We start from the raw sequence: 24,950 nt of genomic DNA on the forward strand, positions 1-24,950 counted from the left end.
GTGTGAGGACGTGGTTGAGCGTAGCCGAACGTGAGTGACTTGAGGGTCCTGGCAAGGAGCGGGACTACAAATCCCGGCGTGCAGTGCGGCCAGCCATCGCGCCCATCCCACAGTGCAGCACGCGCTCCTTCCTGGTGACCCCGAGATACATCTGATTGCGGGCGCTTTCGTCATCCGGCCGCCTCGCGAGCAACGCGAATCTTCGCCTGCGCTCTCAAAACTGGCCCCCTCTCAATCTCTCTTAGGCTGGTTTCTCCTGTCCCCCTCTGCCAAGCAGGACTGTGATCGCTCAGCTCTCTCCTTATGCGTGTTAGCCTTCTCCAAACCTGTCGTCAACTCTCTGGTTCAGAATGTGAGCCCAGCTACCCAAAAACTAATTAAGTAAATCCTGTGAGCAAGTACCGTGTCATGCACGCTCTAGAATATCGGGGGTACACTGATAAATGATATACATACCATCCGAGCTCTGGACGGAGACAGGCTCCGTAGCAACTAACAATGAGTTAAATGCTATCATAGGTATAAACAGTGTTATAGGCAGATGAGGGAGTCATTCCGTTTTTCCTTTTTTTTTTTTTTGAGACAAGAGTCTCGCTCTGTTGCCCGGGCTAAGTAGAGTGCCATGGCGTTAGCCTAGCTCACAGCAACCTCAAACTCCTGGGCTCAAGCAAGACTTCTGCCTCAGCCTCCTGAGTAGCTGGGACTACAAGCATATGCCACCCTGCCCGGCCTATTTTTTCTATATATTTTCAGTTGTCCAGCTGATTTCTTTCTATTTTTAGTAGAGACGGGGGCGGGGGGGGGGGTGGAGGGGGAGGGTGTCTCGCACTTGCTCAGGCTGGTCTCTAACTCCTGACCTCGAGCCATCCTCCCCCCTGGGCCTCCCAGAGTGCTAGGATTACAGGCATGAGCCACCGTGCCGGGCCCATTCCGTTTTTCTGACAGAGAAGGAGGGATTGGGGTGTGGAGGCTCCTGAGCCGTAACGTTTGAACTGGACTTTGATGAAAAATTCTTCAGGTAGGGGTGGAGTATTCCAAGTAGCAAGAACTTCAAAAGAAAATGGGTAGAGATGTGAATGTGTTTGCCCTGTTTGCTTAAGCCCTAAATTTAGGGTGTGTGACTGAAGATGAGGCTAGAAAAGTAGACCTGGCCTGTTAAGTCTTGCAAAGGAATTTCAACTTTCACACTCCCACCACCACCTCAAGCAGTAGGAAGGGAACCTAATGGTTCCTGGATGGGTTTTAGATGATCTGTGCTCCTCCCCCTGCCCCCCAACCCCCAGGATTGTAAAGGAAATTTTTGTGTACATGGTTGTTAATCTGGGTAGATACCTATAGCTTTCATCAATCAAATTCTCAACAGGCACTGAGACTCAAAGTTAAGTCCAGTGAAGAGCAATTATCAGGCTATTGTAAAATGCAAGTAATAATTGAGAGTTTAGGGAAAGGACAGGACTGAGGTGAAGAAGGGACATTTTAGAGAAACAAGGAAAAGGGTGTCATGGAGTTGGAGGTGAGGAAAAGAATTCATTTAATACATTCAGTCAATGTATTAAATGTCCACCATAGTGAGTAAGAATATGGGCTCTGGAGTCAGACTGCCTGAGATTGAATCCCAGCTCTGCCACTTACCAGCTGTGTGTCCTTGGGCAACTTACTTCACCTCTCTGTGCCTCAGTTTCATTTTCTCTAAAATGGGGATGTAGTATTAATAGTAACTACCTCAAAGGATCATCTGAGGAATAAATGAGAAAATCTGTATATAGGTTTCATACAGTACTTGGCACATAGCAAGTGCTCCATCTATGTTAGTCCTATGTGCCAGCCTCTGTGCCAAGCACTGAGAAAACCAAAAAGAACTCAGACACACTTACTTCCCTGCAGGGAGCCCAACACTTAGGGGAAATGTGGGGGTGATGGGAGTTGATGGTTGAGAAGAACAACTTTCAGTAATAAAAGCCCAGAACAAGAACTGAAGAGACTTTCATTTACTATCACTATCTCAGAGTGAGTTAGGAGCTAGAGGAGGGCTCAGTAATATGAAAACTTTGTCAGCTTTGTAACTTCCTCTTTTTTTGGTATTTTAGTTTATCCCCTATCTATTTTCCCATAGTGATGAACAGTAAAAATCCTCCACATGGAAAGAGTGTGTTCTTGCTTTAAGGGATACTAGGAAGGCTGATTGTTGGGGAGACCATGTTTCCTCTCAGGAAGCAGAGAACCCCAAAGGAATGGACTGGGTGATGGTGGCTACTAAAGGAAGGGAAAACAAGTCCTTGGGATCCACCACATGGAAGAGAGAAAAAAACATGAGAAGGACTCACTGTTGAGAATAGCCTGGCTGGGTGTGGTGGCTCATGCCTGTAATCCTAGCACTCTGGGAGGCCGAGGCGGGCGGATCCTTTGAGCTCAGGAGTTGGAAAACAGCCTGAGCAAGAGCTGAGACCCCGTCTCTACTAAAAAACAGAAAGAAATTAGCTGGACAACAAAAAAATAAAATAAAAAAATAATAAAAAAAAGAGAACAACCTGGCTGTATACGTGGTTTCTTTCACTGCTAGTAACTGTGGAGAAGCAGGAGATGATACAATTACTAAACATGAGTAAATTATAAAACTCGTAAAATCTTAATAGTGGTCCTTGGTCTGTGGTTTCTCAGACACCCTGATTTGATAGTTGTCAGAAAACAATGCATATACTTTTTAAATGTTCCTCCCACCAGTGGTGGTGCCAAGCTAAAGAACCCAGGAAAGGAATAGGTTTGGGGAGAAAGATAATGAGTTATTGTTATTTGGACTTGTGCTTGAGATGTCTGTGGGATCAATTTCAGGCAGTTGGTTGGTACTGTGGCCGGGGAGAGTTCTGAAAATTGTAGCTGTGCTAAGAATGATCCCTTTACAGTTCACAAAGAACTTTCTTATGTTTTCTATTTTGATATGATCACAACCCTGTGAGGTAGGTAGGGTGAGGACTATTCCCACTTTCACAAATGGACCCCCCTCCCCAAGAAAATAAAACCAACAAAATAAGCTCTGAAAGATGGAAAGACTCAACTTCATCCAAGGTCACACAGCTAGTGAGTGAACCAAGACCCAATCCCAGGTCTTGTAACAGTAAGCTGTGGCTCTTTCCTTTAAACCACGTGTCTGTCATGTCATTGTGATTGGTAGCTCCCAGTCCTGTAGCCCTGGGTAGTTCACAAAGTACTTTCTCATGCTTAATTTCATTTGCTCTTCACGACAAAAGAGAAGCAGGGCAAGTACTTATTACCACCCCAGTACAAACTGCTGCCCTGCCTTCCATGGACTTCAGCTACAACTGATCACAAGTGGATTCATTCCAGGCTTCTTGCCAAAGATTGCAGTGAACACACAGACCACTCCTGTCCACGCTCCCAGGCAGAATATCCTCCCATGTTCTCCAGTCTGAAGCCCCAAAAACTTGAGCTTTAAGAATAAACAAATGTTACTTGGAAAAGGCACACAACAGTGCAAGCATTTCCCCCTCTGCTAGACCAGTAATCCTGATCGCCTGAGCCAGGAGATCTGTGAGAACTAGTAGGGGGTTTAAGTACAGTTCTCCAGGGTGCCAGGCTGAAGGCAAAGGGAGATGAGACAGTCTCCTCTGTGATTTCTTGCTGAAACCACCGACCACTCCAGGTATAATTCCACTGGCCAGATTCATGGCTGCTAATGGCTGTGACCCCCCCCCCCCCATGTGAATTAGGAGCCCTTCTGGGTGGGCAGAAAGGCTTGAGCCAGTTCTCTCCAGAGGCGATAAAAGCTACCTCACGATTTCTTTAATTGTAGCTTCTCCTTTGTTCTCTAAGAGACTATAGGACAATTCCACGGGCGTGTGAATGTGTGATCCAGATGTTCTGGGGCATGACCTCTGCAGTGGGTGCAGTTCCCCGTGAGAGGATATGAGCTGTGTCTTTGCCTTGGTCGCCTGAGTGTATTCCATGGGACCACCATCCTAATGATTTCCCAAAAAGCCTTTTAAATAAACCACAAGTGGCTTCGGCTTGCAGTTAAATATCCTTTTGACCAAACTAGGGTTAAACTTAAGCAATGTTTTTTAAACCTTAGAAACACATGAATCTCTTTTAAAGGAAAAAAAAAAAACCATCACAGATGCTGAGAATAAGCTACAGATCGTCTGGTGATCACAGCTTCTAATGTGAAAAACGTCATCCTAGAAAAAAAGTCTTTTTTGTGAAAATGCCCTTTGGTTGTGAATTATCGACACAAAAGTTAAATTTTGTTTTTCTCACTGGTAAAATATTTTCTGTTACTGTAAAAAATAAATATGAGTCACTAGGTGTAGTTAAAACTTCAGAGCTCCAAGAACACATTGGTATACTCCATTTCAGAAACAACAAAATAATATTTCAAAGTACAGGGTCATGCTGAGAAGGGATAATGAGTGTTGTGCCCAATTTCTGAAATGTATTTGGTTGCATAATTGTTTATTTCTGAGATAACTACATGTACCTTTCTGCATCAGCTCCTGAAATGAACAAGGTGCGGTTTATGTATAAAAGTGTTTTCAATGTGCATTTCAACAAATAGTTCAGGGGCAGATAACTAGATCTAAGGAGTTTGTTGTTGGCATAGAAGCTGGCCTCATTCATCCCTCTCTTACAAAAACTCTGACTTATGGAAATCACTTAATCAGAAGATTAAGGGACACCGAGTTGGAAGCGTCTTCCTTTGGCATCAGAGTTTAAAACTGGGATACAGGGCCAGGCTCAGTAGCTCACTCCTGTAATCCCAGCACTCTGGGAGGCCAAGGTGGGAGGATCACTTGAGGTCAGGAGTTCTGAGACCAATCTGAGCAAGAGAGAGACCTTGTCTGTACTAAAATAGAAAAAATTAGGCCGGGCGTGGTGGCTCACGCCTGTAATCCTAGCACTCTGGGAGGCCGAGGCGGGTGGATTGCTTGAGCTCAGGAGTTCGAGACCAGCCTGAGCAAGAGCGAGACCCCATCTCTACTAAAAATAGAAAGAAATTATATGGACAGCTAAAAACATATATAGAAAAAATTAGCCGGGCATGGTGGCGCATGCCTGTAGTCCCAGCTACTCGGGAGGCTGAGGCAGTAGGATCACTTAAGCCCAGGAGTTTGAGGTTGCTGTGAGCTAGGCTGATGCCACGGCACTCACTCTAGCCCGGGCAACAGAGCGAGACTCTGACTCAAAAAAAAAAAAAAAAAAAAAATTAGCTGGGCATGGTGGTGCATGCCTGTAGACCTAGCCTCCCTCCTCAGGGAGGCTGAGGCAGGAGGATTGCTTCAGCCCAGGCATTTGAGGTTGCTGTGAGCTAGGCTGACACGACAGCACTCTAGCAAAGAGAACAAAGTGAGACTGCGTCTTAAATAAATAAATAAATAAGAAAATAAAAACAAAACTGGGATATATCTTAAGATTCTTTCAGGCTTTCCTGCAGGGTTTTTGCCCTTTTCATCCTTGCTAGTCCCTTTTCTTTCAGTTAAATGTTCCTTCTTTGAGTTGGATGAATTGTTTTTGAGTTTTACAGAATGAGGACCTCACTACAACAGACTCCCAAATTCTTAAATTATTCTTGAAAACAGGACCTGTGAAATCTAAATCACCATGCCGGCACCAGACTAACCAGACGTCATTGTTTTGCTGGGATTTGGCTCGCCATTTGACAGCCAGCATTCAGGGCACAGAGATGTCTTCCAGCATCCTCACAAACAGTGAATTTGTCTGCATGTCTGCATTACTAGGAGTATAGAGAAACAAAGCTGGTAATTCATAGGCTCGTGGGCCTGGGGGGGATCTCAGAGGGCCTCCAGTCCAACTTTGCAGTTCACAAAGTAATTTATTCTGCTCAAGTCTGCAGCAGCCATAGCGTTCCCAACTCTCCACTAGAAGGAATCACTTTCTCCAGCCAGAATGGATTTGGGAACATGTGAGATGGATGGTCGGATGGTCATTTTCTGGGCCTCGATGTCCCTCTGTCTCTTCCCTCTCCCTGGCTATGGAGCTCAGCTTGGTCACTGTGTAGATGGGAAGGCTGACGTTCTTCTACTCTGCTTCCAGTAGGCCCCCAAATACAGTCACATGACCCAGCACAGCCAGCTCTTGGGAGAGAAAGTCAGAGGTCACAAAATCAGGTGCCAGGGCCAGGCAGGTAAAGTATAAGAGCGAAGTGGCCACGTGTAAGATGACAGGGACCAGAGGGACTGTGGTGAGCAGGACGACACCTGCTATAAAGGTGACAAGAGCCACTCAGCTGCAGCGTACCGTAGCCATCTGAGGATGTGAACCTGCATTAGCAAAGCTTTCTGTTTTCTGAAAGAGACTGAAATCCAAACTTTTATGAAATTTCTCAGTTTTATTAGAAAAATTTTTTTAATGTTTAAAAAACATTTGAAACATATACTGAATGGCTTAAATAACAAAGACTCTCTCAGTTCTGGAAGTTGGAAGTGCAAGGTCAGGGTGCCAGCATGGTCTAGTTCTTGGTGAGGGCCTCTTTCTGGTTATGTCCTCACATGACCTTCCTTGGTGCTTGCACAAAGGAAGAGAGTGAGCTTTAGTCTCTTTCTCTTCTTATAAGGACACTAATATCATTATGGGGCTTCACCCTTGTGGCCTCATCTAAACCTAATTACCTCCCAAAGGCCCTACATCCTAATGCTATCCTATGGGGGTTGGGGGACATTCACCATATGAATTTTGGGAAGATACAAACATGAAATCCATAACAATATCTGTGGACCAGATGTAGCCTATGGCATGTCCATTTGTTACCTTTGGGGGTTAATGGCTTTCTTACTTTCTGACTGTGCCCCCTTAGGCCCATCTGACACAATGGTAGACTTATAAATAAATAAATAGGCTGGGCACAGTGGCTCATCCCTGTAATCCCAGCACTTTGGGAGGCTGGGGTGGGAGGATTGCTGGAGGCCAGGAGTCTAGGACCAGCCTAGGTAATGTAATGAGACCCGATCTCTACAAAAAATTAAAAAATTTGCCAGGCGTGGTGGCACCTGCCTGTAGTTTCAGCTACTAGGGAGGCTGAGGTTAGAGGATCACTAGAGCCCAAGAGTTCAAGAGTATGCTGAGCTGTGATCACACCCTTGCACTCCCTGTCTCTAAAAATAAATAAATAACCCCAAAATAGGCCGGCGTGGTGGCTCACGCCTGTAATCCTAGCACTCTGGGAGGCCAAGGCGAGAGGATCACTTGAGGTCAGGAGTTCGAGACCAGCCTGAGCAAGAGCAATATCCCATCTCTACTAAAAATACAAAGAAATTAGCTGGACAACTAAAAATATATATAGAAAAAATTAGCCAGGCATGGTGGCGTATGCCTGTAGTCCCAGCTACTCAGGAGGCTGAGGCAGGAGGATTGCTTGAGCCCAGGAGTTTGAGGTTGCTGTGAGCTAGGCTGACGTCATGGCATTCTAGCCCGGGTGACAGAGTGAGACTCTGTTTCAAAAATAAATAGATAGCCCCAAAATAACAATGAAGTGACACCAAGCAAATGTGGGAGGTTTACATGAATCTTTGCAATGTGTGTACAAATGGTTTATATTTGAACCACATACATAATGTCTGAATGTCCCCTTACTAGAAAGTTATATCAAATACTGTTTATGCAAACAGTAACTAAGGGATAGTACTGAACTCTTAGTAACTATAATTTAAAAAGCAATATCCAGTATGGTGGTCCCTCAAAAGTTAAAAATAACACTACCCTCTGGGAGGCTGAGGCAGGAGGATTGCTTGAGGTCTGGAGTTCGAGACCAACCTAAGCAAGACCCCATCTCTACTAAAAATAGAAAAAATTAGCTGGGTGTGGTGGCACATGCCTGTAGTCCCAGCTATTCGGGAGGCTGAGGCAGGAGGATCACTTGAGCCCAGGAGTTTGAGGTTGCTGTGAGTTATGATGATGCCACAGTACTCTAGCCTGGGCAACAGAGGAAGACTCTGTCTAAATAAATAAATAAGTAAATGAAAAAAAAATAAAACTACCATATTATCCAGCAATCTCACTTTTGGGTATATACTCAAATAACCAAAAGCCAGGTCTCAAAGAGTTATTTGTATACCATGTTCATAGCAGCATTATTCACACTAGCCAAGTGTTCACTGATGGATAGATGGATAAACAAGGTGAGGTATACATATACAGCAGCATATCATTCAGCCTTAAAAAGGAAGAAAATCCTCTCACATGCTACAAGACAGATGAACCTTGAGGACATAATGCTAAGTGAAATTAGAAAGTCACAAAAGACAAATATGGTATGCTTCTACCCACAGGATGTACCCAGTCAAATGCATAGAGACAGAAAGAATAATGGTTACCAGGAGCTGGTGGGAGGGGGAATGGAGAGCCATTGTTTCATGGGTACAGAGTTTCAGTTTTGCAAGATGAAAAAGTTTTGGAGATGGAAGGTGGTGATGATTACAAAACAATATTAATATGCTTAATGCCACTGAATCGTACACTTAAAAATGGTTAAGATGGTAAATTTGTTAATTTTTTTTTACAGTTTTGTTTTTTTTAAAAGTAGTATCTGCAGTAATTGAACACCAGGATCAGCTCAAGACTGCACTGGTGGTGCCCCTTCCAAAGCTGCTGGAATTCCAGAGTCCAGGGAGAGTGTGCTGTGGAAATGCTGTACCTCTGGGGCTGCCAAAGGGCTTAGAACTCTGAATCCTAGGCATCAGTCAACTTTACTGGTATTCTGTTTTTACTTCATGGAATCAAAGTTGCTCTTAAATCACCTAGTAGGTTACTAAGCCATTAGTAGGTTACTGGTAAGTCGACTTTTAGTCCTCACAATTTACCGGTGAGAACTGAAAAAAGAACCTGTGTTTTGGGGTCCTTTGGAGCCCATCATTAGGCCAAACTTTGTGAATCACCTCTGGTGAGGCTGTCATCTGGGTCCGGTTGTGGAGAGAGAACTTTTGAAACAGCTGGACATTCCCGAGTAACCACTTGCATTCCTCAGATCAAAGTCCCTTTTCCAGACACGCCTGAGCAGGTGTTCGGTCTGTTTTCAAGCAGAACGCACATTCTGGAATCACGGAGTCAATTTTCGAAGCAAAGAGAAATGCCTGTGGTAGGAACAGCCCCAGGTGGAATGAACCTGCTCTCTTTTCTCCTGAGTTGCTGGGGAAGTAAGCGCCGCAGAGCACTGGCTATTTAAGGGATTCTTCACTGCCCTTATCTTTCTCCCTTTCAGCTTATCTGTAAAGGAGTTCACTGATTTCCTGAGGAGGAGTCCTTCCGCACCACGCCCCAGGCACTGTGGGGACCAGGCAAGACCTGCCCCACTAAGGCATGAAGGCCCCCAACCTCCCACTGAGCCACCCAGGCCTAAGCAGGGTGGGCGGGAAGCAGGCTTTTGAGTAGGTCCCGAGGACCGAGAGTTGATTCAGACCTGAGCTCTTCATCCTCCGCCACTTCCAGTCGGTGTCACCTGGGGCCAGTGGCTTACACTCACTCTCCTGAAGCCCGGGTTTCCTGTCTCTGAAATGGAGTAAATTTCTGTCTTCTCTACTTGAGGAGGTAGATCGTGCGGGAGGGCGCGCCAGACACACGGAAGAGCCTCCCGGGGCAAATCCTGCCCGCAAAAAAATCGCGATTGTCCCCACGCGCGCACCGCAGGGGCTGTGGGCGGACAGCTGCGCTGCACGTGACCTCCCACCGCGCCTGTCCGCCGCTTCGGCTCGGAGGCGTGGCCTCGAGGGGCGGCCGAGCCGCGATTGGCCGTGAGGCGGGGCCGACGGCGCGGGCGCGCGGAAGCCGAGGGGCCGGAGGCGTGGCCAGGCGGGCCGGGGGTGGCCGCGATTGGCCAGGGGGCGTGTCGGGGCGGGGCCGCAGGCGGCGGGACGCGGGTGGGGCCGGAGGCAGCGGGCGTAGCGGCTGCTCGGCGTGCACCTGAGAGCCGACGCCCGGGTCCTCGAAGCTGCGCCCGCCGCCGTCCCGCCGCCATGAACCGCTTCAAGGTGTCCAAGTTACGGCACACGGAGGCCCGGCTGCCCCGCCGCGAGGTGAGCCCGGCCTGCAGGCCCCGCGTGCTAGCCCCTGGTCCTGGCCAGCCGCCCCTCCCCCTGCCCGGGCCTCTCACGGGGACCCCGGGGACCCCCGAGCCCTCCTGCCACAGGGCGCCCCCTTCAGGTCCCGGCCCTGGCGTGCATGTCGTCGCGTGGCCACCCGGAGGGCAGAGTTCGGACCTCCTGTGACTTGCTCTGGCCGTCTGGTGATCCAAGCGGTTTGTCTGGCCTGCTCGCCTCGACCCGGGACCCCTGAGGCGGCGCAGCCCTCCCGGCCCGGGCCCAGGCCTGCGAGGCCGCCTGTCTTCTTGGCTTCCGGTTGGCCTCGCTGAGGAGCCAGGGCTGGGGCGCTGCTGGCCCCAGGTTCCTCCTCCCCGCTGCTTCCGATGGCCCCTGCCCCGGGCTGGGGTGTGGGAGAGATGCCCCCCTTCCCCCGGCCTCGGCTTGTCTGAATGTGTCTGCTGAGGGGGGAGCCCCTCCGCCAGACACGCGCCCCTCCCTTGCGTTTCCGCAGGCGCTTCCTCCTCTCGCTGCTTGGGCAAGCTCTTCCCTCACTCCGGGTAATGCCCCTAGCGTCTGGGTGGGGCCGGGTGGGGGGAGCCTGAGCAGGTGGAACCCCCAGGAAGAGATGAGCCAAGGGCTGGGGGGGCACCTCGGACCTTGGAAAGGCAGCAGGTCTGATGAGGTTTGTGCTTCAGAGATGATGGCAGCCCTGTCTGCTGCTCCTTGTGTTATTTGCAAGGCATGGGAGTGTCCTCGGATACTTGGGCCTAGGAACTGACCTCAAGTGACCCCATCGGGGCCCAATGCATGTCAGGGCAGCCTGGAGTAGAGGCTCCATTTCTGTCCTTTGGGCAGTGTTTCCTCTGCACCTACTGTGTGCTGTGCCAAGCTGCTGGAGCTGCAACAGTGAACTTGACTGCATTTTCCTTCCCCTGTGGCACTGATAGCCTCCCAGGAGGGACAGCCAGCAAACGAGGCATTGCAAGTTTTACTAAGTACATTGAAGAACACACATGAGGGGTGGAATGGACAATGGCGAGGTGGAGGTTCATCTCAATAGGGTGGTCAAGGAAGGCCGACTGGAGGAGGTGACATTCAGCTGAAGCTAGAAGGGTGAGAATTGAGAAAGAGCTCAGTGTAGGAAGGGAAAGTGGAGTAATGGCTGTGGATAGAGGGCAGTGACCAGGGAAGCATGGTGACAGATGAGTCCAGAGCCATCCTTGCAGAGCCCAAGGGCCACAGGAAGAAGTTGGGTTTTATTCAGAGTGCAGGTGGGGAGCCATTGAAAGGTTGTGGGGAGGCACTTAGATTTACTTTAAGACAGTCTCTCTGAGCGCAGTAAGTGCTGCTTGGAAGTGTCTGGGGAGTGTTGAGAGGCCCTGCTTCTTGCTCCTGGGTGGGCCTCAGTCCTGCAAAGTAAACAGACAGGCATGGAATCGCAGACTACAGGGAGAGCTTAAAACAGGGTATGTTAGGGAGGTGGGAGAACAGGTGACCTGTCTGCCTTTGCAAAGATATTTCCGGTCACTATGTTTATGCAGTAAACATGAATCAGGAGGGGAAAATAGTCCAGGGTCCTGACGTTCTGTGGCAGGTGAACATTGAAATAGAAACTTCAGGTGGTAGAGGTGGTTTCCTGGATGCTGAGGGTGGGTGGACTGGGAAATACGGGTGCCCTTTGATCAGGGGCAGGTAGGAGTGTGCAGCGGTGCTTTGACACCAACAGAGAAATACGTGGACCTCACTGATCATAGTTTCAGAAAAAGTGCTCCTCTGCCTCTGCACGTGTAGCCTGCGGCTTTCACTCATCTGTGAGCGTTCATGGAAAGGCATGTTCTGATGAGGACAGGCCCTGATGTTTCCCCTCTCTGAGCTGGGTGTTTTTCTCCTGGTACTCGGAGGAGGCCTTCAGCAATACAGTGGAGGAAGTTGAGTCTGTCTTCTTAGGTGCTCACTTCTCCTTTCTCTGCTTTTCTCCCTCCCTTTAACAGAAACAACCCTGCCCCCCACGCACCTGCTTAATTAGCCTATTTCCACCTGAGCTTCCCTTTGACAGCCTCCTCCTCCTTATTAGGGAACTATCTTAATAAGCAAAATTGCCTCCTTAATGACTGAGGTTACCATTTCAAGAACATTTTGCATCCTCTAAGGGACTGTGTGAGTGGGGACAAGGTTTCATCCAAAGGAATGCATCTCTAATGTTGTAGGTTTAAGGCAGAGTTCCTGGATTTTGCCCCACCCCCTGCGTTAGGCATGAGCAGAGCCCTGGCCCTCATCACACACTTCTTATTCTTTATTTTCAGGCCTGGATCAATGGCATTCGTGCCGGAACCGCCCCCTCCTGTGGGAACCATATCAAATCGAGCTGCAGCTTGATTGCGTTCAACTCTGACCGTGCAGGTAGGGGAGTGGCCATCAGTGTGGAGATTCAAACATCCTCACCCTAGATAGGATGGGGGCTTGGAATGACTGGGGGGGCGGTGCTCAGAAGTGAGCACCACTCAGGGCCTTGGGCCCTACAAACTGGCCAACATGCAGTAATCGGATCAACCTTGATTAGAGCGTGTGTACGTATAAACCATGTTGATTGTGGTCTTCAAGAGCACAGCCAAGAGGGCTGGGAAGTGACTGACGCTTCTGTTTCCAGCTGTCCCTGTATGTTACCCCCTCCTCATCTGTGGGGTCAGTAGGAAGAAAAGATTTGAAAAGCCTGGGTGTTAGATGGCTCTCTGTTGGTTGCTAGTGTTAGCTCAGACCTCTAACTGACTTAAGCAAAAAATGGATAACTTTTTGGCTTGTCTAAGAAGTCAGGGGCTTCAGGCAGAGCTGTGTCCAAAGGCTCACAGGTGCTTTTGGCCCTGACCTCTCACTTACTCCCTCAGCTCTGCTGCCCTGGGTGTTGTCTTCTTTCTCAAGTAAAGCTGGGAAAAGTGGCCCTGAGCTGACCTCTTATCTGACCCATAATGTGAACAGAGAACCTCTTTCCCCAGTGTCTTCCATACATCCGATGTATGGATGGTTCTTGCATGAGGCAAGAGTCTGACCTGGGCCAATCACTACGTCCAGAGGGAAGTGGTCTTGTGATTGGTGGAGGCTCTGGGAGGGTCCAAGACTAAGCTTCTGGATCTTGTCTCCTCTGGGACCCCTGGATGGGGAGGTAGATGATCCCCCCCACTAGGCTTGAAGTCAGAGACCCTGTGTTGGTTTCACAGGTGTATTGGGCATCGTGCCTCTGGAAGACCAAGGAGAGGACAAGAGACATGTGGCCCACCTGGGCTGCCATTCAGGTGAGTGGGTGCTGGACCCAGGAAGCCTAGATATTGCTCCCTACTCCACACACCCCGCCCAAGCCCAGAGATCCCTGCCCACTGGTCCCACAGCCCCATGGTTTGCCAGGTCCATCCTGTCGTCCTTGCTGTGTGTTCTCTGGGAGAAGGTGGGGCTCAGGAGGCTGGTCTTCCTGATTTAGGATTCCAGCCTGGGCAGAGAGGAGGGCAGCTGTGTGCTGCAGGTCGTGGAGCTGGGCAGAGGGGGATGTTCAGTTGCCAGCTCCAGGCTGAGGCTGGCTCTCTGTCACTGCTGAGGACTTAAACCTGTGTGGTTCTTGCCCTGCATTTTCTCCTGGAGCCCAGCAGGACACCCTTCCCCACAAGGCATCCTCAGGGCCCTCCAAGGAGGTGGCTGTGCTGCTCTGCAGGGCCAGAGATGGGCACTCACAAAGAGAGCTTTTGTCTGCTGCAGCTGCTTCTGGGGGCGCCCAGCAGCCTGCCTGGCAGCCTGCCCGCCTGGAGGGAGCAGTTTGCCTGCCTCAGGCTGCGGCAGCCAGTTGGCCTCGCCGCTCCCTGTCCAGCTGCAGCGGCCGTGGGCCCAGTCTCTCTGGCCTGCGTTCCTGGCCGCCTGTTGGGAGGCCTTGTGGGGAGGGGAAGGGGTAGATCCTTGGTCCTCAGACTGGCTGTGCAGTGCAGTGTAGGGCGTAGGGGTTCCGATGATGACGATGGTGGTTAATAACAATGGTAAAGATTGAGGGAGAGTGCTCTCTGTGTTAAGTACGTTATCTGCGTTTTCTCATCTAATCTTTTTAAAAAACTTTATTTTTTTTGGAGACAGAGTCTCACTCCGTCACCCTGGCTAGAGTGCAGTGGCATCATAGCTCACTGTAACCTCAAACTCCTGGGCTCAAGCGATCCTCCTGCCTCAGTCTCCCAAGTAGCTGGTACTGTAGGCACATGTTGCAAAGCCTGGCTAATTTTTCTATTTTTAGTGGAGATGGGTCTTGCTCTTGCTCAGGCTGATCTAGAACTCCTGAGCTCAAGCGATCCTCCTGCCTCGGCCTCCCAGAGTGCTAGCATTACCGGAGTGAGCCACCACGCCTGGCCAAAAAAAAAAATTTCTAAAACAACTTTAGCCAGGTGCAGTGGCTCACACCACAGGTGACAGAGCAAGACTCTGTCTCAAAAAAAAAAAAAAAAAAACTTTACAAAAATAAAAAGTGAAAAACCAACTTTATTGAGGTATCATTTATATACCATAAACATTGCTTGTTTTAAGTGAATAATTTCACGATTTTTATTAAGGTTATAGAGTTGTACACACCACCATCCAGTTTTAGAACATTTCCGTCATCCCCAAAAGATCCCGAGTGCCCCTCTGTGGTTAATCCGTTTCCACCCCGGGTACCGCAGCCTTGGGCAACTGTTGATCTGCTGTCTGCCTCTGTAGCAGAGGTCTGCAGGCTACTGTTGTGGCCAAATCCAGGCGGCTGCCTGTTTTTGTAAATAGATCTAATGGAACACAGCCACACCCGTTCATTGATGGGTGGTTTCTTGCAGCTGCAGAGTTGCGTAGTTGTGACAGAGAACGTATGGCCCTGAAATCCTGAAATATTTACTGCCTCACCCTTTATAGAAAACTTTTGTTCCCTGTGCCCTATAGACTGGCCTTTTCTGGACATTTCACATAAATGGAATTGTATAATACATACCTTTCAAATCTGGCTTTTTTCACTTCTTAGCCTAATGTTTTAGAGTTCTATGTATGTTGTAACGTGTAAGAAGTCTGGTTTCTCATCTAGTCTCAAACCTTTTTGAAGCAGGTTTTAAAATAACCCATTGTTTAGTTATGAAAACTGAGGCTCAGGGAGGTTGGGAACATAACCATTGTTCACATAGCTACTGGAAGAGCCAGGATCAGAACCTAGGTCTGTCTGACGCTACTGACCCTATGTATGTTTGCTTTTTTTTTTTTTTTCGATAGAGACAGGGTCTTGCTATGTTGCCCAGGCTGGTCTTGAACTCCTGGCCTCAAGCCATCCTCCCATCTTGGCCTCCCAAAGTTCTGGGATTACAGGCATGAGCTACCATACCCAGTCCTTTTTGATGCCCAGGACTGTCGTGGTCCTGCCAGCTGGGAGTCCAGGTTGGGGCTGTCCCAAGGGTGCCTGTCTTCCCTGCGCCATCTTTTCCCTGTCTCCTCCTGCCAGGAGCAAAATAGTCTTCCTCAGCCCCACTGGAGGCAGATAGCAGGAGGTGGTGGCTGTGCTTCTGGCTCGGATGATGCAGGCCTGCAGCCCTGGTCTCACCCCACCGCCCTCCATGCCTTGTCTCTACCCCCCCAGACCACCAGCCTCCTTTCCTTTCTGGGCTCCAATCATTCTGGGTCCCCCTCACCCTCCAGAGCTGAGCTGCTCAGGTTCTTCTGTTGCAAAGAGCTAAAGCCAACTCCAGCTTGTCTAAGCCAAAAAGGGATTTATCAGACAGCTCCTGGGGACCTTCCACAACTGAAGGAGCAGCTGGGTGTGTCACCTTAGGAGGGGCCAGGCTGGGTGGCTCCGTTCATACAGGTGCCTTATAACCCAAGGAGCTCCTGCCCATTTCCTGCCAACCTCCTGATGCCAGGGCCCTCAGCCATCCTGGGTCAGCAGGGCTTTTGGGGACATGTGTGAGGTGGGGGCCTGTGGCACGTGCCCCCTTGGTGTTCAGAGGTGGCCTGCTTCAGTGTGGGCAGAAGGTATCACCACAGAAGCCCTGGGCTCGGGGAGGGTCACGCTGGGTTGGAAACAGGACATCCCAACGGGTTCAGCCATCCCTCTCCCACAGACCTGGTCACCGACTTGGACTTCTCTCCCTTTGATGACTTCCTCTTGGCCACAGGCTCAGCTGACAGGACGGTGAGTGGAGCTGGGTGGAAGAGCTGCTCGATGTCCCCCCGCCAGGCTGGGGCCTTCTGAGCCCCCAGTCCAGCCCCTCCTCTCCCTCCCCAACTTCCCTCTCCAGAGCCTGGGGCCCCTCTGCTTGTGTCCAGGGCTGGGCCAGCCCAGACCTTCTAAGTTCCTGGACTCACACCGGCTCCCGAGGGCCTGCCAGGAGCTGTGGCCATGACCTGCCCTGATGCTGTGCACCTGCCCAAGGGAAGCAGGTTCCGTGGTGGGGGAGGCCTGGGGACACAGCACAGCCCCTGACCCACTCTCGTGTCCTTCCAGCTTCTGACCACACCGTGGTCCCTGGACCAGGACACCCAGGACACCGTGTGGTCCCTGAGTCAGCTCTCCCTCCCTCCTTGCCCTGACACGGGGTACACAGCTCCCAGCCCAGCAGCAGAGGCAGGTGGGGCTCCCTCGACAGGCAGAGGGTGTCCTGGTGGAAGCTGCTTTGTTCCAGCACAGGCCTCGCTGGGGTCAGGGGCAGCCCTGGGCAAGGCTGCCTGGAGGCAGCGAGGCCCCCCCGGCTCTGGCTCACAGATGTCGTCTTTCCCGCAGGTGAAACTCTGGCGACTGCCGGCCCCTGGCCAGGCCCTGCCCTCGGTGCCCGGGGTGGTGCTGGAGGAGGACCACCCGGTGGCAGTGCTGCAGTTCCACCCCACCGCGGATGGCATTCTGGTGAGCGCGGCGGGCACAGCCGCGAAGGTGTGGGATGCAGCCAAGCAGCAGCCCCTGGCAGGTATGGGCCACCTTGCCCTGCCCTGCCCTCCCAGGCAGCCCGGTCCCAACAGCACGTCATTTCCTTGTTGACGTTTTTAGTAACGTAAATGTAAAAACACGGATCAGAGTTGTGCACATATGTAGTATAAAAAGTCTAAAAAACACAATTCTACAAGGCTTGTGATAAACGCCCCATCCCCCTCCACTCCACGTGGGCATCTGTTTTCATCTCTCTTAGCTATTTTTTTTCTGTTGTTGTCCTCCATTTTTCTAAATAACTTCTGTACGTTTATTTCTAGAAATTTTTTTCAGTTTTGAAAACAAACCATTGACTTCCCATTCTGGAAGGGGAGGCTGTTGCTCTCCAGAGCACCCTGCAACACGCGTGCCTGTCCCTCAGCCTCCCGGTGGGTGATCATGGCGCTGGGTTAGACGCCCCCCACCCCCGGGGGTTAGCAGTCATGACTGCACACGTGTGACCGGCAGCTGAGCCCTGAGGTGTCCTTGAGATGTCGCACAGTTCTCTGGACCCTCTGTCGCAGGGTCCTCCCCGACCTGCTGATCCCTGCTTTAGAGGTGTAGACGCAGAAGCTCAGAGCGTTGCGGGAGTTGAGGCGCGTACTCGTCCCAGAGGGCTGTGCAGTGTCCGGGGTGGTCCGAGCTCTCCCTTCCAGGGCTGGGACCCAGAGTTCATGCCCTGCCGACTGAGGCTGTGACAGCACCAGTTACTGGGAATTCAGCTGGTGCCCATTGTGGAGTTGTCTTTTGCGGGGGCGGGGGGACAGGGGCATGAAACAGAAAGTGCCATCAGGGCTTCATGACTCCTCAGCACGTCCGCCCTCACAGCAGCCCCCGAGGGGGTGTGTCGTCATTCCTGTGGTACAGGTGAGGCGCAGAAGGTTAACTAACTTGGCCAAGGCCACAGTGCGGGGGGAGGCGGGGCTCAGAGCTGGGATTAATTCCAGGAGAGTGAACCTCAGTATTGTGGTTATTTATTGCTTCAGAACAAGTTACCTCAAACGTAGAGGGTTAAAACAACTTATAAACATTTATCTGATAGCTCACGAGGGGCAGGAATTTGGGGGTGTCTTAGGTGGGTGGTTCCGGCTCAGGGTCTCTCGTGAGGCTGCCATCATGCGAAGGCTTGACTGGGGCTGGAGGCTCTGCTACCACGATGGAGCCCTCACAGGGAGCTGGCTGTGGGCAGACGCTTCAGTCCTCCTGCATGGGCCTCCCGTGGGTGCTGTAGTGCCCTGCCACGTGACAGCTGGTTCCCCCAGAGTGAACAATCCAGGAGAGACAGAGAGAGGAAGGAGAAGGAGGAAGCCGCAGTGCATTTTATGACCTAGCTCTGGAAGTCACGTGCTGTCACTTCCACCAGATTCTCTGTGTTAGAAGCGAGTCACGAAGTCCTGCTCACACTTGAGAGGAAGAGAATTGGGCGCCACATTTTGGATGAAGGTGTGTTAGTTTCCTAGGGCTGCTGTAACAAAGAGCCGTGACCAGGTGGCTTAGTCTGTCGTCTCACAGTTCTGGAGGCCAGAAGTCCGAGGTCAAGCTGTCAGCGGGGTTGGTTCCTCCTGCGGCTGCGAGGGAGGGTCTTTTCCAGCCTCTCTCCAGCTTCCATAGTCTCGGGCGTTACTTGGTTTGTCACTGGCCATCTTCTCATGTTGTCATGTCGTCTTCCCTCTATCTGAGTCTCTATGTGTTCAAATTTCCATTTTGCATAGACACCGGTCGTATTGGATTAGGGCCGACTCCACAGACTTCAGCTTAACTGGAGCATCTGCAAAGATTCTATTGTCAGATAAGGTCACATTCACAGGTGCTGGGGGTTAAGACTTCAACATTTTTTTTTGGTGGGGGGCACAATTCAACCCATAACAGGAGGAGTTTCAGAGGACATATGGACATATTTTACCACGCCACCCTAGGGGAGGACAGCAGAGATGGCAGGAGCTGAGGCCCAGGGCGACCCTGTGGGATGGAGGGTATTGCGGAGTGACAGTGAGCCTGGGAGGGAAGTAGAGCTGGGCCAAGGAGCAGGGAGCCTCAGAAGGTGGTTGAGTGGTAGCACAGTCAGGTGAGGGCAGGCTGGAAGGAAGAAGCCCAGCGGTGCAGGTGCAGCGTGGCTAGAATGAGCTCTCTCCAGCTGAAAGGGACCCTCCTAGCAGTTGCTCTTGCTTGGGAGTTACCCCAAGCCTGGCCCCCCCATGTCTGCCTCCCTGGTGCCCTCCTTGCTCAGGGCCTGACTCTGGCTGTTTCTCTGCAGAGCTGGCAGCCCACGGGGACCTGGTGCAGAGCGCTATCTGGAGCCGGGATGGAGCCCTCGTGGGCACAGCATGCAAGGTGAGCAGGTGGGTGGGAGCGCCTGTGGGGCTCTGTGTGGGCCTCGGGGGCTGTGCCTCTGGAGCTGTTTATGGGGCAGAGGGCACTGAAGTCAGGGTGGGCATGTGTGAGCCCCCACCCCCAGCTGCCTCTTGTGCCTCCTGCTCACATCTGCATCTGGAAGCCCCCAGCCTGCCTGAGTCCCTGTCAGATGAGAGCCCCACGCTGCCCCATGCTGGTCCCTGGTTTGTGCCATTTAGTGTCTGTCTCCACCCTCAGCCAGCCTCACCTGGCCACCTGTCTGGTTTGTCTGAGCTGCCTTCCCTTACATGAGGCTCATGCCAGCAGCATGCTGCTGGGTAGGTACAGAGGAGCAGACCTGTGACATGAGCTCTGGGAGAGGGACTTGGTGCTTTGAGCTGGCAGTACCTGGAGATGTCCAAATGGAGGTGTCAGTAGAATCTGGACCCAGGAGGCTCAGCAGACTCGGGGCTGAAAGGGAGAGGTGGGCGTTGGTGTGCATTTGCTCACTGCAGATCGGGGCCCCAGGAGAGAACGAGAAGTGTGGCTGGGAGGGTCACACGCCTGCAGGGAGCAGGTGGAGAAGGAAAGCCAAGACAGGGCTGGGGCCGAGACCCCTGGCCAGGGGGCTTCCCCAGGAGGTGGTGTCGAGGCTCTGAAGACCGGTTGGATTGGGGGATGTGGACCACCGTCAGGACCTTTGGGGTGGAGCATGGGGCCAGCAGACCCATGTGAGGAGTGTGTTGGGGTGAGTGGAGTGGGAAGGGGAGGGGGACCCACCATGAGCACCCCGTCCCAATGACTGTGCATACTTGCGGGGACTCTATCTCCAACTTTCTCTTCTTTACTGTTTTTGTGGAAGCTTCACTGCCCAGTCTTCATCACTTTTCCCCTGTGATGTTCCTTGAACGGTGGGTTCCAGACACTGGCCTGAGCCCTGGGGATGGAGATGTAACAAGGCCTGGCTGCCGGCCCCTCTGTAACCCCTGCTTGGTGGGGCCTGGCACGCTCGCCCAGTTTAGCCGTGCCGGTGCCAGTCCTCGAGGGCCAGACCCTGCTTGAGAAGTAGGGGCCAGGCATTCCAGGCGGAGGGGACAGCGTGGGCAAAGTGACAGCAGACTCAGGGGTGGCTGCTTTTGGACTGTGACCTCCCCTTTATTTGAGAGGCCCTCTCTGCCCTGTCACTGGTGTGTTGGTCCAGCCCCTCCTCTTTGGGGGTCTGAGCCCCGCTTACCATCAGAGTTGGGCAGAGGAGGACACCAAGCAGGGCTGTGGGTCACGAGGAAGCCCCCTGTGTGATGGCAGTCATGCGCTCTCCTGCTGGCGGGGCCGCTTCCTCCCTCGCCTGCTGGTTGGTGTCTTGCTAGGAAGAGTTGGGAGTGCAGGCCCAGAGGAGCTCCAGCTGTTTCCCCCACTAGACCCAGAGCTTAAAGTTGCACAGATTTCCCAAGTGGGTCGTGGGAGTGATGCCTGGTGGGGCGACTCCTCCTCCTTCCCTAAGTGTGGTTCCCAGACCTAGGTTTATACCTGTGGGGATGTGGCATCACCTCCAAACTGCACCTGTCAGCACATGCTGGGACCGGTGGGGACCTCAGCCCTGCGTTCACTGCTGCCTTCCTTTGCTGGAGAGGAGGCGCCTCAGGATCCTGGGTATGTGCATCACATGCCCCTGTGACTGAGGGCCGGGTGGAGATGCCCCTGGGTGTGCAGACGGTGAGGGCTTGTCCTGAGCTGCGGCGGGAGCTGGTGGGTGGGCCAGCGCACAGCAGGGAGCCTGACCCCTCTCTGCCAGTGGTCGCCAGCCTGGCTTTGGGTTTGTGCAGTGGAGCGTGGGGGCCGAGCTGCTTCCCTTCAGAATGTGCGGGGTTGCGGGGAAGCCTCCCCCGCCCTGGCGCTGCTCCTGTGTCGGCTCCGCCTCCCAGGACCCAGCCCGCGGGCGAAGGGGAGCGAGCTTGGGCGGCCACAAGGGGGCGCGCGGGGATCGCGGTGGCGACTCAGGGCTACCCTGGAGGCCGCCGCGGAGCCCAAGCCAGGGCTCCTCAGAGCTGTCAGCGCGCAGCTGCCGCCGCAACCCAGGCCCTGTCTCCCGCAGCTTCGTGGGGCACTTGGTGCCACGAGGTGTTTTCTCTTACCTCCATCTCTCCGGACCCCCCACGTCCTGTCCATTTCTTGCTGCCCTGTCTCTGTCCTTGGTCTGTAGTTACCTGTCCTTTGCGGTCACTGTCCCCTGTCTCTGTCCCTCTCTGTCCTCCTCTCTCTGGCCCTCACCATCCTTGCCCTCTTTCTACCACTGTCCTCACTTGCCTGATCCCCGTCTCGGCCCCCTGAACCCGACGCTGTGGCTCAGGGCAGTGTTTAAGCTAATTCCTGTAGTGTGCCTGGTGCTCAACTGGCACGTAGCAGGTGCTCGGTAAACTGCTCCCACGAGCAGCACAGAACCCTGGGCCCGGCCGAGGTATGCCAAGGAGGCCTGGCTTTTGGAGTCGTCTCCAGGTGAGCCTCCTGTCTTATCCACCTGTGTAGTTACCCAGGGTCCCCTCTGTTCCTGCTACCCACCTCACATGGCCTTCTCCCCCTGTTGTACTTGCAAGCTCCTATCTCCATACCTTTGCTCATGCTGTTCCACCTTCCTTGAATGCCTTTCCCTTCCCAGTACAAGCTCTGCTTGGCCTTTGAGGTTCAACTCCGCTCTGAGTTCCTCCCCAGCATTTCCTGTGACCAACCCTGGGCTGCAGGTTTCAGCACTTAGCCATGAGCTCAATGTAGCAGGGACTGGTCGTTTGTCCCCCAGGTAGGGGCTGTGCACAGAGCAGGAAGGCCCATGGTTTTCCCCTTTGTTTTGTTTTAACAAGGTTTTAAATAATAGACTTTATTTTCTAGAACAGTTTTAGGTTTACTGAAAAATTTGAACAAATAGTACAGAGGTTTTCCATATTCCTCCCTCTACCTCTGCTCCCTCATTCTCGTTCTCTCCTGTCCTTCACAGCTTGCTGTCAGTGGGGTGCGGTTGTTACAATGGATGAGCCAACATTGATACATTGTTATTAACTAAGGCCCATGATTTACTTTAGGGGTCCCTCTGTGTTGTACATTCTGTGGGTTTTGACAAATGCACGATGTCATGTGTCTGCCACTCTAGTATCACACAGAAGCGTTTCACTGCCCCAACAGTCCCCTGTGCTCCAGCTCCCTTCCTCCCCCCCGCCACCACTGGCAAGCCCTGGTCTTCTTGCTGTCTATGGATTTGCCTTTTCCAGAAAGTCATACAGTTGGAATCATATAGTATGTATCCTTTTCACATTGGCTTCTTTCACGTGGAGGTATACATTCAAGGTTCCTCCATGTGTTCTTGTGGACCGATAACTATTTTTTTTAAATTGTGGTGAAAAAACACATATCATAAAATTTCCCATCTTAACCACTTTTAAGTGTACAGTTCAGTAGTGTTAAGTATATTTACATTGTTGTGAAACAGATCTCAAGAGTTTTTTCTTCTTGCAGAACTGAAACTCTATACTTACGAAGTAAGTTTCTCTTCGCCCCACCCCCAGCCCCTAGTAACAACCGTTCTACTTTCGATATCTATAATCTGATGACTTTAAATGCCTCGTATAAGTGAATCACATAGTTTGTCCTTTTGTGACTGACTTAACTTCACTTAGCATAATGAGATGCTAACTCCTCAAGGTTTATTCATGTCGTACGTAGCATATGATAGGATTTTCTTCCCTTTTAAGCCTGCATAGTCTTCCATTGTACATATATATACACCATGTTTTGTTTATTCATTTATCTGTCTGTAGACTCTTGGGCTGTTTCTACCTCTTGGCTATTGTGAACAGTGCTGCCATGAACATGGGTGTGCAAATATCTCCTCATGACCCTGCTTTTAATTCTTTCGGATATATACTCAGAGGTGGGGTTGCTGAATCATGTGATAGTTCTACTTTTAATTTGGGGGGGAATTGCCATACTGTTTTCTATAGTGGTTGTACCATTTTATAATCCCACCAACAGTGTGCAAGGGTTCTAACTTGTTTACAGCCCCACCAGCACTTGTTTTTTTTTTTTTTTTTTTTTTTTTGAGACAGAGTCTCCCTCTGTCGCCTGGGCTAGAGTGCCATGGCGTCAAGCTCACAGCAACCTCAAACTCCTGGGCTTAAGCAATCCTTCTGCCTCAGCCTCCCGAGTAGCTGGGACTACAGGCACGTGCCACCATGCCCGGCCAATTTTTTTTTCTATATATATAATTTTAGTTGTCCAGATCATTTCTTTCTATTTTTAGTAGAGACGGGGTCTCACTCTTACTCAGAGCTGGTCTCGAACTCCTGACCTCGAGCGATCCTCCCACCTCGGCCTCCCAGAGTGCTAGGATTACAGGCGTGAGCCGCCACTGTGCCTGGCCCAGCACTTGTTTTTGTTTGTTTGTTTTTGCTAGTAGTTATCCTAATGGGTATAACTCATTGTGGTTTTGATTAGCATTTCTCTGATTATTAGTGATGTTGAACATCTTTTCATATACTTACTGGTCATTTGCATATTTTGTTTGAACAAATGTCTATGCAATTGCTTTGCTCATTTTTTTAATCAAGTTATTTGGTTTTTCTGTTGTTGAGTTGTAGGAGTTCTTTAAATATTCTGAATATTAACCGCTTATCAGCTACATGATTTGCAAATATTTTCTCCTATTCCATATGCTGCCTTTTCACTCTGTTGACTGTGTCTTTTTTTTTATTTTTTGGAGACAGGATCTCCCTCTGTCACATGGGTTATAGTGCAGTGGCATCGTCATAGCTCACTGCAACCTCAAACTCTTGGGCTCAAGCAATCCTCCTGCCTCAGCCTCCCAAGTAGCTGAGACTACAGGCGTGTACCACCATGCCTAGATAATTTTTCTATTTTTTGTAGAGGCAGGGTCTCAACTCTTGCTCTGGCTGGTCACAAACTCCTGGCCTCAAGCAATCCTCCCACCTTGGCCTCCCACAGTGCTGGTATTACAGGTGTGAGCCACTGTGCCTGGCCAACTGTGTCTTTTGATGAACAAAAGTTTTTAAGTTTGATGTAGTTCCATTTGTCTATTTTTGCCTGTGCCACTAGTGTCATAACCAAGAAATCATTGCCATTTCCCCTATGTTTTCTTACAGGAGTTTTATGATTTCGAGTCTAAACTATTTCTTTTTATCACTGAATGTACTGCAGTTTATTTATCCATTCACTTGAGGGACATTTTGGTTGCTTCCAGTTTTGTAGTTATGGGGTAAAACTGCTATAAACATTTATGTGGATGTAGTTTTTAACTCATTTAGGTAAATGCAATTAGCAGCACAATTGCTGGACTATATGGTAAGAATCTCTTTAGCTTTGTAAGAAAGTGCCATCTTGGCCAGGTACGATGGCTCATACCTGCAATCCCAGCACTTTGGGAGGCTGGGAGGATTGTTTGAGGCTGGGAATTTGAGACCAGCCTGGGCAACATAGTGAGATGCCATCTCTACAAAAAAATTTAAAAATTAGCTAGATGTGGTGGTAAACACCTGTAGCCCTGGCAACTAAGAAGGCTGAGGCAGGAGGATCCCTTGAGCCCAGGAGTTCCACCACTGCATTCCAGCCTAGGTGACAGAGTAAGACCCTATCTCTTAAAA

General features: G+C 51.0%; 1 protein-coding gene across 1 annotated transcript in view; it reads left to right on the top strand.

The window, feature by feature from the left end:
- The first annotated feature begins 9,938 nt into the window (after positions 1-9,938).
- Positions 9,939-24,950, top strand: part of CORO7 (coronin 7) — a 52,747-nt gene continuing 37,735 nt past the window's right edge. The window contains exons 1-6 of the mRNA XM_069486202.1: positions 9,939-10,037; positions 12,347-12,443; positions 13,256-13,330; positions 16,139-16,209; positions 16,798-16,978; positions 19,232-19,308. Of these exons, the coding sequence (XP_069342303.1) occupies positions 9,978-10,037; positions 12,347-12,443; positions 13,256-13,330; positions 16,139-16,209; positions 16,798-16,978; positions 19,232-19,308 (561 nt within the window). The 5' untranslated portion in view covers positions 9,939-9,977. The remainder of the gene's footprint in view (positions 10,038-12,346; positions 12,444-13,255; positions 13,331-16,138; positions 16,210-16,797; positions 16,979-19,231; positions 19,309-24,950) is intronic.

This window comes from Eulemur rufifrons, chromosome 14, assembly GCF_041146395.1.
Source record: "Eulemur rufifrons isolate Redbay chromosome 14, OSU_ERuf_1, whole genome shotgun sequence".
In the NCBI taxonomy this organism is placed as follows: domain Eukaryota; kingdom Metazoa; phylum Chordata; class Mammalia; order Primates; family Lemuridae; genus Eulemur; species Eulemur rufifrons.